Here is a 15,571-nt window from a genome sequence, read left to right as displayed (position 1 = left end):
TATAATGTCCTCGTAAGCAATGTTCCCTCTAAACTGCGCGCGTGCGCAATTGCGCACTGCTGGCACGGTCTCTGCGCAGAAAAATCTGCGTTGCGCACAAAAAAAATCTAACCTGAATTGAAATTAAAATTAAAACTTTAACAACTCTGTTTTGCAGTGTTAGTCAGTGAGTGACTGGCTGCTCCAGTATGGGATTAGAACGATGCCACCTTATCCCATAGTCCAGCCAATAATGCGATTCACATTCGTATATACGCAGCTAATCAACGTCGTTGACAGGCAGCGTCCACCCCCGACACCGGTGTTTTAGCTAGCAAAGCGGCGTGGTTGATGTGGAGTGAAGCCACGTTAATGACAACGTGTACAACCATTGGAGATGTGAGCAGGACAGAAAAGTGTGGACTTTATACCAGTTTTTAAATTGTGTTGATAGGCCACGAAAACCAGAGTTATGATAAAAAATATTTGCAATGTTTGGTTTTCTTCCTGAATACTGTCGTTGTTTATATTTACTGCGGGAAGAAACGGTAAAAACGGCGTTTTATAAGGAAAACGCTCGAAAGCGCTCTCCACCTGTGAGCAAAAACAATACCAACCCCCCCCCCCAGCCTTTCCTATTGGTGGAAAAATGTACCATGTCGACCAATCAAAACATGGCATTTGTTGTTTAGGGAGGGGGGAAGTTAGAATAGAATAGAATAGAATTCAACTTTATTGTCATTGCACATGCACAGGTACAGGGCAACGAAATGCAGTTTGCATCCATCCAGAAGTGCTTTAGTGATATAGATATATTACAATATATATTAGCAATAATATAGATATGTGAGTATATTACAGAAATGGGTCTATTATGGTATGTTATAATGTACACGGTATGAAGTATGTTGTGAATATTCTATAACTATAAGTATGTACAGGCTGTAGTGAGTACAAGCTATGTACAGGCTATGAACAGGATATAAATATGAAAAACTATACAGAATATGAAATAAATAACTTTACAGAAATCTGAGATATACAGCTATACAGAAATGGGAACTATGCAAGTTGTAAACAGTTGTAGGATTAAAAATTATCGAATGTACAGAATGATTATTTACACAGAGCTATACAGTAGTGCAGTTAAGATAAGTGAGTGGTTGTGAGTGGTGGTTCAGTCCATGTTATTATTGTGTGTTGTTTCAGGAGTTTCAAAAGTTTCAGGAGTGACAAAAAAAAAAGTTTTAGGAGTGATGGCGGTGTTTTGAGATGTGAGAGATTTGCCACGTTTAGCGCAAATCTTGTGTAGTTAGTGTGTAGTGCAGTCAATAGTTTTGTTGTGTGTGTCAGAACAATGAGGCGACTGCTGAATGTTACAGGTGTTACAGCAGTGATACATCTCCTGCTGTCAGGCCTGCAGGTATCAGGCTGTTGTTCTCCTTTATCTCATAGTGGACAGAAATTGTTTTTTGGAGTGGCACAAATAATTTGTGTGGCATCAAATTTGATGCAGAACAGCTGATTGTTCTGTAAATAGTTTGAAATGTTTATTTAAAAAAAAACGCCATGGCTGCATTTTTAGGTAAACAGCTGCAAAAAACGTTGTTTGCAAAACTCAGTTACTTTTTTGAAGAACTATATAATTAATTGCCCAACATTGGTCATTATATACTGTATTTTGCAGAGAGAGAGTTACAGGACTCTCTCCCAGACCACAGATTCACAACACAAGTCAGAGCTTTATATATACATATAAAAAAAAGAAAGCTGTGTTTTCAAAATTGGAGCTCAAGTTATTTTTACTTCCAATAGTGTTAACATACTACACAGGTCATGAACAAGATTTTTTTTTTTTTTTTTTAATTTTCATTGTAAGTTAATTAAAAGTAGTCTAACATAAATGTAAACGCTGTAATTTGATTATTTTAATAAACCATGTAACTTGGATGGATTCGATGCTGGCGTGACCACACGTCTGCTGTCGCTCACAGTGGTCCAAGGGACCGCTCAGGGAGTTTGCTCAGACACGTGAAAAATTAGAGGGAACATTACTCGTAAGTGGATATCAGGCCCTTGTAGAGCAATATTTAGCATTGTGGTCTAGACAACCCAAAATGTCCTTTGAGGTTAAAGATATTTCTTTGATTTTTTTGAAATCTTAGAAGCATTATTTACTTTTGCACCAGCTTCGGGAAGCTGTAGGTTTTCATTTCTAGCTCATCTTGAAGTGCCAACAAAGACAATGAAAAAGATGACCCACTATAACACCCACTATTCAGTGCGTTCACATCCCAGAATGTCAGCGTCTACGTCATCCCACTCATGATTCTTCACAATTTGCAGCTCACTGTAACAGGTAAAGTATGGGGGAAGAAAGCGATAAATTTGATTGTATTGGTTGGTTTGATTGTATTGTTGCACTGAATACAATAATGAGAATTAAAAATCCACACAGGATTCAAGGAGTCTTGAAAACAGTCATATCCAGGACAACTCAATCCTGTTTCACTAAAATACTAGGATGAGAAGTTGATTCCTGTGAAACTGGTGAAAGGACCAAATATAAACCTTCAGCACAGTTTAAGTAAAGACCCAATAGGCGATCGATGCGTACACTTTTCAGTAAAACCTGAACAATACTCTAGGAGTAGCAATCTTAGTGAACTGTAGAGGGATGCCCAACTTGTTCGTCCGTCCTTCGGCTAAATGAGCTAAAGATCATTGCGGTGACGCCGACACAGAAAGAAGATATAACCTTGTTTACTAAAAATCCGCACAGAGAAACAATGTTCCAGAATTTTTCAGAAACTCCAAGATTTGCATTTAGCTGGGCCTTCACTAACCTATGACAAGCAGAAATATGGCTTATATATTGTAATTTGACACACAAACTACCATCTGTCCACATACACAAAGGAAGAGCACAGTCATTTGAGTTGAGTACTGTAAATGTATTTCATCTTTATTTCATGTCTACTCATGATCAGTTACATAGAAATCCTCCATCTTGTGTGGTTTTAGTGTAGGAGCTACAGAGCCTAGTGTTGGCCAGCTGTCACTCCACACAGAGTTCAGACAGCTGCTTTCTCTCTCCACCATCAGATTCTGTACAACTCCCAAAAGCCAACACGCAACATGTACTCAGAATATCAGTAACCCCGGGTCCTAGTGATAACAAATTCACCCGCTGAAGAATACGAACTATCCTCCAGTAAAACGTCTACTTTTGGTCTACTAAATGTTGATATTCCGAGAGCATGTTAAGGTTAGCCTGAGGTGGAATACAGTCTGATTTTGGATAAAATGCACCTTTTAGTGTTCAACTTTTGGTACAGGAGGTTAGAGAACATAAAAACACACATTTCACGTCACGTCTAATACGTGTCAGAGGACCTTCCCACTTTGACACCTGGTTAACCTTCGTTTAAAAACAAACAAAATGGGGGAAAAAAAAAAAATCAACAGTGAAGTCACACGTCAGCTCAGGGTGTGTAGTGAGTGTGTATGTGTGTGAGTGAGTGTAAGCACACACAAGAGTGTGTTATGGTCTGATCAGTGCTTCAGCAGACACTCGATAAAGTATGTATGTTACTGGCTGCGTGGTGGGAGTGGAGGGAGGGCTGGGGTGAGACGGAAAAGGGGCAAGAGGGGTGAGGGCAGGGGAGGAAAAGGGGGAGAAGTGAGGCCGCAGCGTCTCTCCGTTCATTCAAAAGGTTTCTTCACATAATGCGGAGACCCTGGATAGAAGCTTCTAGACTCTGAGGAGGAAAACACATGACAGAGAGTTAGTGATGGAAGACTCAGAAAAAGTTAACTCACAAAAAACAGAACACCGTTTCTGTGCATTTTTACCTTGAAGTCCCAAATGGTCATTGCTCCATCGATACCTGTGGTGCAGAACTTGCGACAATCCCTTTTGTCTCCCTCATAGATAGACACTTGGCTAAGAAACAAACACACAGGTGATGATATTGACAAGTAGGTGCTTTTAATCATTTTTTCCTGGTTGTTTTACACCTCTTTACCAGACACAATTTCACACTGTGTGCAATATTCAAATATAAATCGGACCGTCGACAGACGGATTGGGGCTGCGGCTGCAGTAATGCGGACGCTGCACCGGTCAGTCGTGGTGAAGAGGGAGCTGAGTGTAAAAGCGAAGCTCTCAATTTACCGGTCGATCTACGTCCCTACCCTCACCTATGGCCACGAGCTGTGGGTAGTGACCGAAAGAACGAGATCGCGGATACAAGCGGCGGAAATGAGCTTCCTCCGAAGGGTGGCTGGCCTCTCCCTTAGAGATAGGGTGAGAAGTTCGGCCATCCGGGAGGGGCTCAGAGTAGAGCAGCTGCTGCTCCACATCGAAAGGAGCCAGCTGAGGTGGTTCGGGCATCTGGCAAGGATGCCCCCTGGGCGCCTCCTGGGCGAGGTGTTCCAGGCATGTCCCACCGGGAGGAGGCCCCGGGGCAGACCCAGGACACGCTGGAGAGATTATATCTCTCGGCTGGCCTGGGAACGCCTTGGTATTCCCCCGGACAAGCTGGAGGAGGTGGCTGGGGAGAGGGAGGTCTGGACCTCTTTGCTTAGGCTGCTACCCCCGCGACCCGACCTCGGATAAGCGGATGAAGATGGATGGATGGAAATCGGACCTGCCTTTCTTCGCACATATTTTTGCGTGTCTCTTGTTTCCCTGTTTTTCTTTGAGTCCCTGCTTTCACCACATTCACTCCCTGCTAACAGGCTGAGGCGTGTTAGCAAATTACGACTGAGTAGATTCCATTCTGTGCAAACATTGCTACGACAGCATTCAAGATGCTGATCTTTGACTTGACCTACAAGTTTTGCAGCAGTAAACTCTTTAAAGGAAAACAAAAACAAAACTCTGAAGTCTGGAGCTCTTACTGTACTTCCAAAGTAACATGAATAATCTTATCACACTGAAGAAAGTAAACAAACTTGTTTCCCAGAATATATTGCAAAATATCAGCTAATTACTGCCGGTCCTCTTGGTCACATTCTAGTGTTGCAATGCCAAACTACACCTTAAAACAATAAAAGCACTACATAAATAAAACTTCTGACCTGTGACCTAGAGATTGAAACGCTTCCTGTTTGAAAACACGTAAAGCTAAGCAGATCTGACACCAGAGATCACCTGAGAATTAATTCAAATCAGCTGCTTATGGCTCTGCATTTTACTTTGAGTGATGAGTCATGTGTCTACTGCTCATCCAAATTTTGTCTGCACAATGTCTGATTGCTCACTAGAACCACATGAAGTGTGCACATTACCACAGACTATATACTTTTCAAACAGAGTATGTAAGGTTGTTGCAAAACCTGTTTTTATGTATGAAGAATAGAAATAATAATAATAATAGAAGTGGATGCAGAACAATGGAAAGCTCCTAAAATCATCTGTTCTCTCAAACATGTGATGCCTAACAGCATTGATTCAACACTTTAAGTGCTCATTTACCAGCAAGCTAGTATTGATGAACTAAAATACTAGAGCCCAACATTAAAACCCATCTGTGTTTTGTACAGGCTAAAGTTTGGAGATGGGGTGTTGGTTAAAATTAATATGATTCATAATATAATACAACTGCACCATAGGATATAGTCTCCAAAATTACCATTAAAATGTTTGCATTACCCATGCGTGCATTAGTTTTCTGGGTGACCTACGTGATGCTGTTCTGGTGCAGTGTGTCCAGGGCAGTGTTGCGGTCCTCAGTGGTGGCTCTCTTGTCCATGTTCCTGAAGCGCTCCATGGCAGAGATGTTCCTCTGGATGCTCTGCTTGGGGAGGTCGAGCTTTGTCACAAACGTCAGCGCTCCACCGTCGTCGCAACGGAACAGCATCGGGCAACAGTCGTGACCCTGAGGAGGGAGACAGCAGAGTTACTACAGCGCTCCTGGATCACTAGAAATCTGTGCAAAGGAATATGCAGCCACCATATGCTTTATTCTTACCGCAGCTACTAGACTGTTCTCTGAAATAAAAATGACACTGAGCAGAGGAAGGAACTCCGTCTTCAGCTGTGAAGGACTAAACACAAACAAAATAAATTAATATGGTCCGAGTGGCTGATTCGATTGCACTTAAAAAGATAAAGAGAACACAGGCACAGGCTACTGAATACTATAGTTTAAACACCCCAAAATTAATTGTAGCTAAAGAAAAAAAAAAATCATATATATTAAGGAAAAATATGGGATGGGTACCTTTGGCAACACAATGAGTGTGGGATAATTTTAAATGAATGAAAAGGGTTTTGTTTCAGATGAGATTGGGATGGATTCTCTTCACTAACTGCTTTATGATTATGCAACAAGGGTAATCTCTTTATGGCATTACTCAGTTTGCTTTAAAGGCCACAACATTTGCCCTTTTGTGGTCAATGTTAAGAATTCAAAGTGCAAATTGTGTTTTTACCCCCTGCATTATTTTCTGTAACTTACTCACTTGAGATGATTGTTGTTGTTTTTTTACATTTGCATTTTTTGCATAATCGCTGTTAGTGAATCTGTCAAATCCCACAATCAGGTGCGGAGACAACTCTAATTTCACGAGATGTGCTGACATTCAGACCCAACATCTATCAGGCGACACCATTTTTTTTATATATATATATATATATATATATATATATATATATATATATATATATAAATTGTGTATATAATTATATATATTTATATAAGAAGTCAGCTTTAATTCTGACTTCTTATATAAAGAATGAGTAAACCATGTGTATTTTAGAAGAATACAGGTAACTAAACATACCTGGCAGTCTTAGAGCTGTCCACCACTGTGACAGTACTGTCATGGCTGACCCAGGCCAGACGGTTACCAGAAGCTGAAAAAGAGACAGAGTGGACCCAACCCCCTCCACCTAAGAAGGGACAAAACACACACAAATTGGTAAGTTCAAAGAGCAACTGTAAAATAATATCGACAAGGCTAAAAATAAATAAATAAATAATAATAAAAAAAAGGGGGGGAGGGGGGTGTCAGACCTGCTCCTCCAAATTCTGCTAGCACAGCCCCAAATGGCATCTTGCTGCCCCAGGGTGTGGGGCCTGGTTTCTCCTCCACCTCTTTAATGTAGGCTGAGAACACCCTAGAGACCAGAGAGGGAGAGATGAGCAAGGAAGCGGGCGGGAAGACAGCATGAAAAACAGAAATTGAAACCGGACAAAGCCGCCTAGCTAGTTTTCAATACTCTAATCTTCATCTCCTGAACCATCTTTTACCTGCACTTGAAGTCACATGAGCCAGCAGCCAGCAGGACATTGTTTGGATGCCAGTCCAGACTGAGGATGGTGGAGCGAACTGGCTTTTTGATGTGCTTGCTAACCCACCTAAAACCACATGAAGAAGCAAAGTTTTTATAGCAGGACATGTAAATATTTAAACCCCTTAAAAACAAAAAACGACTCATCAATTATGAGGCACAGCAAAAATAGAAGGGAAGTAATAAGTACAGGGTGGAGGAAAAAAAACAAGTCCTTTAATCCTGGGAGTGCATCTTCATCAGCTGGTTGGAATGCAACACTTTGCTCTTACACTAGGTGAAGACATTCAATTCCCAGTTTGTTTTAAACTGGACCACACCCCCTACCTCTACATTTGCATGACGACTTCCTTGCAGCACTGCACTCTCTCTGCGCCAGAGAGATAAGTAGAGAGCACCAGAGAAAGGCTGCCCTTCACCTAATGCTCTGTTAACATCCTCACATAATTATAGCCTTCACTGGGTTTGTGCTGTGATTGCTTACCACACATGTATCACCCTCATTCTTCTTTAGATGCTATCAGAACATGCCAACGAAAGAAAATCAACTCTACTTTTGTGTTGATTACATTTACAGGTGTAGCCTTATTATAACTATAATGATAAGTATCATTTCTGTAATGATATTGGTAGCAAGTCAATGTAGCTACCAACAGAATTTTTCCACAGTCTATAACTGCTGAGAAAGACATGCCTCCCAACTCTTGATGACGCACTTCTGTATGAAAGTTCAAGCCACACCTCAGATAAGCGTTTCACACAGGCTGTGTGGCTGCTCTGACCTGTTAAAGCAGGTGTGAAAATTGAGGTAAAGCAGTTTGGTCTGGACGTATAGGCTCAAAATAATGCACTAATAATTCAAATAAATGGCAAGACTGAACTTAAATGCTGCACTTTAAAAGAAAGACATTATTCACAACATTCACCAGAACATCAATGCATTTAAATCATGCCACTGCTGGATTAATAGTCTCACCAATCGTTCTCGGACTCAAAGTAGCAGACAGAGATGAGTCGAGCACCGCTGCCCACTGCAAACTTGTTCTCCAATGGAGACCACTTGACGAAGGTGGCCGCTCTGTTGATCCTGAGAATGACCAGTGTGGGCTTCCATACCCCCTCCTTCTGGGACCACACATAGGCATTACGGTCTGCTCCACATGTCACTATGCGGTCACTTTTGGGAGCCCAGTCAATGCCTATAAAACAGCCAATAAGCAGTCACTAACAACTCTACTAATAGCTTAGACAAAAAGAAACCCCTTTAGGATCACACAATCCCACCTTAGCTGTGGTTTTACTTATTAAAGAATTCTTCAGAAACATTAATTTTACTGACATGTTGGGTGAGACGTGGACTGAAACGTCACGTTAAATAAGTAAAACAAACAATCAGTCTTAAAAGCATCTGATTAACCACCTGTTATATGGCCATTGTGTTCCTTCAGTTCATGGGTCTTAACCCACTGGTTGCCACTCTTCTTGTAGATATGAACTTCATGGTTATTGGGACTAATGGCAATTTCTGAAGGAAAACAAAACAGAAGAAACCAGCTGGTTAACAGGATGAGCACACAGATAACAAACAAGTTAGACCAGTTTTCTGATACATGCCAAATTCCAACCTGTGTTACCCAAAATAAACTGAGTCAATCTTATCTCTGTTCAGATGAAATTGCTCTGACAGCATTCTTTGTAGTTGTGATCTGACCACCCAATGAAGACAAAGACTTTAAGACCTTAACCTTGAAATGTGTTGTGTTAAAGTGAGCATTTCTCATAGCTACAGTCTCAGAGCCTTACGTGTCCTGTCGCGGTTCCACGCGTGGCAGGTGATGGGTTCCAACAGAAACTGATGAAGGGACATGTTTGGGTGTGGTCCTCAAGTTGAACTCTGCGAAGCAAAAACACACAGCAAAAACTCACAAAGCAAAGCAAAACACGGCAAACACACTCCCAGCCAGCAGGAGACCAGAACGATGTCTCGGTAGACTTAAAAACTAAACAAATTACAGCATACATAATGGAAGCTGCTGGTTCACTGCTCACATAGGACAGCTAGTTAACTGTTAACTTTTAAAGCACCCTAACTCGTAATGTACGTGTTAGCCGCTAGCTTGGATTCTTTAGATAAACCCTGTCACCGAGAAGCTTTCCTTACTAGTTTCTCTTGGCAAATTAACGTTAGAAAGCTGACTTTCACTTAAGTCCTTTTTCGCCCCAAACAGACGTACAACATTCTTCTAAACCAGTACGGACTTGCTAAGCTAGCTCCGGTAATATTACCATTACTAGGTCAGCTGCTTCCCTCGGTAAATTAACATTAGCAAAACGTTTCTAGCAAGTCAATCAAATTGCTAGCTCACATTTCGCCGGTGTTACACAGGCCTAATAGCAAGATGGGGAATTTTGAGGGATATAATGACAACGACTGTGTCCACACGCTTACCAGAAGGCCTCCTTTCTAAGATTATTTTTTCCTCGTACAAGAAGCCTATACTCCCGGTGACAGCTAGACCATTAGCCTGTCCATCCCACTAGCCTCCGTATGCTAACTTACCTCGTCAGTCCGGTTCTCCCGAGTGTTGAACTCTTGTTAGCCGGTGAGCTAAATCACGCTAGCGGGGGGAAAGGTTAGATTAGGAGTGGACCTGAATTCGCGGACTCTGGTCAGTCGACACGAATTCGTCCAGGAATGATGAGGGGAATGTCAAGACGGCCAGCAGGACACGACCGGGAGCATCCGGTAGCTAAAACTCTGCAGCAAAACCCGTGGATGCCAGGCTGACAGCTAGCTTAGCATCATTACGCTAGCTGTTACATTCAAGTGAATAACCTCGTTCACGTCGCTAGATCTCACGTTACTCCTAGCCCGAGAAGAGCTCCACTAGTGCTTTACCCAGAGTGCTATAAACGGTTACAAAACAGCACAGACTTGTGGCCGTTCTATCAGTGTTGTATTAAACACGACTAGAGGACTTCATCAGGCTTAGATGGTGTGTTTTGTCTGATAATGTGTGAATGTGCCAAAACACAGAATCACCGACTCGGAATTTTAAAACCAGGTTTTAAATATTTATGGTACTGTAAAATTCTTGACCCACCCCTAGTTTCTCTGTATTTAGCTTTTCATGTCATCTTTTTAAAGTGGTCTTGAGCAATAGTGCTCCAGGCTTTTTTCAGTATTTTTCCACCAAAGAAAGGATTAACAAAGAGCTCTTGGCTGAAAAATTGGCATATCTTTGCATGATAGGCAGTGTGTTCTTAAAATGTTTGAGGAAACTGGACAAGTGAAGGACAAAAGAAGAAGTAGGCCTAAAAACCATCTATAACAGATAAACAGTATCTGATCAAGATGTCATTCTTAAGGAAGAGAAAAGGTTGAAGTATGCCAAATTATACAAGAACTGGACAGAAAATCAGTGGCACCAGGTCTTATTGGAGTGATGAGTCCCAAATGTGAAGCTTTTGGCCAAATCCTCATTAATATGTTGGAAGTCAGTAGAGTCTGTTAAGTATCTGATTGGCATTTTTCAGGCTTCATTTTTCAGCATGACAATGATCACAAATACACTGTTAATGCAGTAAAAGCATAGATTGGCTCCTCCCTGCAACCCTGATAAGGATAAGCATCCAAAGAAATGAGGAGCTCTATTTTGCATAATAGAGCACATCTGGTCTTACTCATAAAGAACAGATTATCTTTGGTGTTAAACAAACAAAATTTGATTTTTTTTTTACCAATTTCCAGTGGAATAAAACTAAGCAAGATGGCTGTTTGGGGGGGGAAGGTTTGCCCCAGCGCTGAAAGACCTTTCTACCTGCTTAACATGCTCATGGCGCTATTGAACAATGGGTAATACCTTCTTGAACCAATCAGAGGCAAATTCAATTAACAGCACCTGGTACATCTGCTGATGAATCCCTGCTGGACGCAAACACAGGAGGCACATTTTAGGAGTTTTCCCTTGTTTTTCCTCTCACGCTCCCTTAGGCCTTTTAAATGGAATCAAATGTGGATAAGCTGTTTCCTGCACCTACGCCATACTTCTTACCAGGTAAAAATAACCTCTCATCTCAAGCATTGCTTAGTCTGTTTTCCTGTGGTTGAAATAACAAAAACCTCACTGTGTATCCATTTTTTCCAGAGGACTGTAAATGGGATCAAGATGTCAAAGTCTACAAAGTCCACTCACCTTTCACCCGTCCACCACCACCACCACCTTCCTCGTCCTCGTCTTCAGGAGTTTGCTTGCCCAACAATATTCTCTCAGCTGTACCAGGTACAGGCTCTTCTACCTCCATTTTGAATATGTAATGTCACATTTTCTTTGCTCACCGCTAAGTTTAAACATAGCTTAATAATTTATTACTTTAGTTTACTTACTTTAGTTTTCCATTTTAAAAAAAAATAGCAGCAATCCCCTTCAGGTTGCATGTCAGCATTCATTTTTAACCTCTTCTCAACAGTGTATGATGCCCCTTTACGTACACCCAGAGCAAAGTTTGTGAGCTATGAAGCTGAGCTGCGATGCTCTCCAGGTCTGGCAACCTGCCCCTCCTGCAGGACTCGGGTCACTACAGAGGTCACCTTTAAAGCCGGGACTTTTGCGTGGCTCATGTGTCTTGTGTTTGTGTTATGCGGGTGAGAGTCATTTAAACACTTCAGTCTGGTTGTTTTTTGTACCCCAGCATCGATCACACATTCGATTTCTAAAAAGTCAGAGATCAGCGTGTGGTTCTTTCCACCTCACAGGTTGGTGCTCGGCTGCTGCCTGATTCCATTTTTTGTAAACCACTTCAAGGACGCCTACCACAGTTGTCCACGCTGTCGACTGGTTCTTCACGTGCACAAGAAGTGGTGCTGCGAGTGAACACACAATTGCTGGAGTCAAATGCACGTTTAGACATAAGAGCACACGAGTTCCTGTTGTGTAAAATTCGATATTTTAAATGTTTTAATCAAATTGTGAAAGAATCCTATTAAATAAATGTGTTCTGTGCCAATCCTTCAAGCTTTATTTCTTTGTTTTATTTAAAATGCAGAGCAGGGAGAAAAGCTTAATGTTTCAAGTGACCTTTGTTTGCATAGTTTGTTCACTGCACATCTACAGACATCCAAACATCCAGCGAGGATTAGGCCTGCATGTGCACCTGTACTGTGCATAGTAAACGTGCCCTCACTAATCACTCTGGAGGATTAGAGGTGTAGGTTTATTTTAGATGTTTGAGCCTCAGGGTAATGAGCATCATACAAGCCTTTTCTTTTTCTTTTTTTTTCTTTTTTTTTTAAAGCATGCCAACAACCTCCCACTCACAGCTCAGGTATAAGGCATCAGGAAATGTTATTCCTGTGTAGAGCACTGGTGGATCCGCGAGGCAGTGACGCACTTGCAGCCAGCTGACCCTTGCATGGCTGAAGATGCATCAGAGTATCTCAACTCTGTCTGGAAATCACTTTCCTCCCTAGTCCACTCTTCTTTTTTCTTTCAACACTTCACAAGCAAACGTGAACTCCTCTCCTACTTGATGCTGTGCGCTGCCAAAATGCCCTTCATACCGCCAGTGTCCATCGCACGCTCCGTGTCAGGACTCGCTGGGAAGGAGAGACCCACCAACAACACTTCATCTGTATCTGCTGTGACCAAAGCTTTGAAAGAAGACAAAGGCGGCTCAGTGAAGGAGAGGCTGGCTTTGAACTTGAAACAGCTGGGGAAGAAGAGTCAGCCCAGGAGTAATCTGCCAACAATTAAAGGAGTGTCAGGGGCAAACAGAAGGGAAGGCTCGCTGCCTTCATCCCAGACAGGCAGCTCTCCTGTCACCAGCTCAGAGAGTCTGTCTAAAAGACAGCAGCACAAACACTCCGGTCACACTTCTGTAAAGAGTGACTCACAGGTGAAGCCTGTGAGAACCAAGGATCAGCAGGAGGTCCGTTTCACTCTGACTCTCACACCCGAGGCTGTCCTCCTGCTGCAGCGGAGAAACAGCGAGAGACACCGGCAACGTTCAGTCGCCAGAAATCCCGCGAGTGGATCCACCTTGGCTCCCGGAGGAGCCACGGAATCCCGACGCAGGAGGGAAAACGTGCCCAAAAGGCAGAGAAACGGCTCTCACAGCGGCAGAGTCCCCGCTAAAAACAGCACTGACGCTGAGCTCGGAGACATAAACTCAATTCTGAAAATCTCCCTTTTGAATGAGCGGCACAAGTACGACGACGTGGAGTACGAGGAAGAGGAGAACTACGGCGTGGATGAGCGCGTGATGCTCAAATGTACAGAGTGGCTACGTGGGCTGGAAAACGCACCAATGACTGCGGGGAACAGGCTGAGTCGGAGCGCGAGCAGCGTGAAAAGTTTCTGAAGGTGACTGGAAATGAGCGAGCGCCCGGATTAAATGCGCGTTGTCATGGTAACTGTCAAGTTTCCCTCATACATATTTCTAGGATAAAAACTGTGATGTGATGTCTTTCAGCATGATGGTGTCGTGGCTATCCCTTTATACTATTGGATTACAACTACAAGGGCTGTATGCAGAAAAAAAATATTTATTTTTATTTTGTGTTTTTGAGCCTTGGGTGTTAAGATCCACTGAAATATTTTGTGGAATATATATTTTCATCGACACATGGCTTTCTAACAAGGTGCAAATGTGCAAGGACGAGAAGACAACTGTTCACTGACTGCCCGAGCATGCGCTGTGAGGTGCAGTGCACAGAGAAACACAGCTGCTGCAATGTGTAATCTGTAGAGTGATGCACGAGCCTCAGGAGGATTTGCACGTCACAGGATCGTCTCTAATGGCTTTGATAAAGATCTCGCACAAGATGATACTTTATCCGCAGTTATGCAATGTCAGAAGAGTAACCGATGGATTATTATCCATCCGATGGATAATCCGATGGATTATTATTATTATACAATTAAAGGGAAAGTCAGCGTTTACTTTGATTTTTAATGCTTTTCCTTCGTCTTCTGTGCCCTCACTTTAAATTTCACAGCTAAGCAGTTTGCACCTTTACCGTCATTTGATCAGTATCACGTTTTGTAAGACTTGCAGTCAATTTAAAAAAAAAAAGAAAAAAAGAAGAAAGAAATTAATAAGTTAAAAACAGGGAAACTTTTAAAACTTTTTAAAGATAAATCATTTGTACTTTTGTTTTTGTAACCAACACTGTCTAAGAAAGCGCTAAGTAGCTTTCTACGGATTTAAGATCTTGGCTTGGCAGTTGTCAGACAGTTCCTCGTGCACACACCAAGTGCGCACAGTATATCAGCTTATCCACCTGAGAGTCAAATGTTACAACACGTGTGATGGTTAATGCTATAGAGCAGGGCCCTTAATCATAAGGCCAAGGGCCAGCATTGGCTGGGCAAAGACTCGACTCCAGTCCACAGGACGGTTGAGGAAGATGTGAAGGAGTATGGGCTCAAATTCAGGTCATAAATATTTTGTACTTGTAAATCAGGATTTATGTGTAAAAAGAATTTGTGTGTGTGTGTGTGTGTGTGTGTAAAAAAAAAAAAAAAAAAAAAAAAAAAGAAAAATTGTTTGCAGTGTTTTGGAAATTACAGTCTTCACTGAGATAGTTACAAAGCTTTCTTCGTTATGAATTAGCATACATGTGGCGTGGCATAGCATACCTACAGAGCTCAGCAGCCAGCGCAACAAATTCTGGATCCTTTGCTTTTAGTTAGCATTAGCAGCACATCCTGCGTCTCATGTGAAAGTACCTTTATGCTGAGCACTGTGACTCACAGCAATGTTCCCGGGTCAGCCCTGACTTTGTGTTAAACTAACCCTAAAGTAATAATGGTATTTCTAACCACTGACCACAACTTTATCCTTTCAACAGCTACTGAAAGTTAGGGGACCTAGCCGCTATCAGAAATTTATATAGAGATCCTCCAGCTTCAAACTGTATTACCCTTCAAGGACCTGCAGTTAAAAAAAAAAAAAAGCACCCCTCCGACAGCCAAACCCATCTGTTCTCTGATTGGATAGTTACATTTGTGATTGACATGACATTGGCCAATCAGATGAAAGGAAGAAAAATAGGGTCAAAATTCGTACTTGTAACTTGTAGAGTTTGACACGTAGTTTTTTTGGCTAAGTCCACATACAGATCTTTTTCTCACACACACACACACACACACACACAAAAATCCTGATTTACAAGTACAAAATATTTATGACCACAATTTGAGCCCATAAAGGGGGGCGTAGTTTTGGACTTTTACACTGAAGTCATTACATAAGATATAACAATTAAATGAAAGTCTTGATGCAAGC

The 15,571-nt window shown here is 42.0% G+C and overlaps 3 protein-coding genes across 4 annotated transcripts; 2 read left to right on the top strand and 1 right to left on the bottom strand.

Moving 5' to 3' along the window:
- Positions 1–2,912: 2,912 nt before the first annotated feature.
- Positions 2,913–10,221, bottom strand: arpc1a (actin related protein 2/3 complex, subunit 1A). 2 transcript variants are annotated; one of them, XM_040023664.1, is made up of 11 exons: positions 9,843–10,221; positions 9,086–9,176; positions 8,703–8,807; positions 8,259–8,481; positions 7,242–7,349; positions 7,005–7,108; positions 6,772–6,880; positions 5,958–6,033; positions 5,671–5,864; positions 3,835–3,925; positions 2,913–3,740 (listed from the first exon to the last, which is right to left on the bottom strand). In XM_040023664.1, the coding sequence occupies exons 2-11, from the start codon at positions 9,147–9,149 to the stop codon at positions 3,702–3,704; spliced, it is 1,113 nt and encodes a 370-aa protein (XP_039879598.1). In that variant the 5' UTR covers positions 9,150–9,176; positions 9,843–10,221; the 3' UTR covers positions 2,913–3,701. The 2 variants fall into 2 exon arrangements, with proteins under 2 accessions (XP_039879598.1, XP_039879599.1); XM_040023665.1 differs by having other exon boundaries at positions 9,732–9,844.
- Positions 10,222–11,109: 888 nt separating this feature from the next.
- LOC120728637 (lipopolysaccharide-induced tumor necrosis factor-alpha factor homolog) lies at positions 11,110–12,572 on the top strand. Its single transcript, XM_040023668.1, has 4 exons — positions 11,110–11,340; positions 11,431–11,565; positions 11,753–11,927; positions 12,039–12,572. The coding sequence occupies exons 1-4, from the start codon at positions 11,286–11,288 to the stop codon at positions 12,154–12,156; spliced, it is 483 nt and encodes a 160-aa protein (XP_039879602.1). The 5' UTR covers positions 11,110–11,285; the 3' UTR covers positions 12,157–12,572.
- Positions 12,573–12,657: 85 nt separating this feature from the next.
- LOC120728635 (proline-rich protein 18-like) lies at positions 12,658–15,118 on the top strand. Its single transcript, XM_040023666.1, has one exon. It carries the CDS (start codon positions 12,695–12,697, stop codon positions 13,640–13,642), a length of 948 nt encoding a protein of 315 aa, XP_039879600.1. The 5' UTR covers positions 12,658–12,694; the 3' UTR covers positions 13,643–15,118.
- Positions 15,119–15,571: the final 453 nt, after the last annotated feature.

Source organism: Simochromis diagramma, unplaced genomic scaffold (genome assembly GCF_900408965.1).
Source record: "Simochromis diagramma unplaced genomic scaffold, fSimDia1.1 OVJJ01000302.1, whole genome shotgun sequence".
Taxonomy (NCBI): Eukaryota; Metazoa; Chordata; class Actinopteri; order Cichliformes; family Cichlidae; genus Simochromis; species Simochromis diagramma.
The sequence above is the reverse complement of the archived record's forward strand: the minus strand, read 5'-3'. Positions and strand labels throughout refer to the sequence as shown.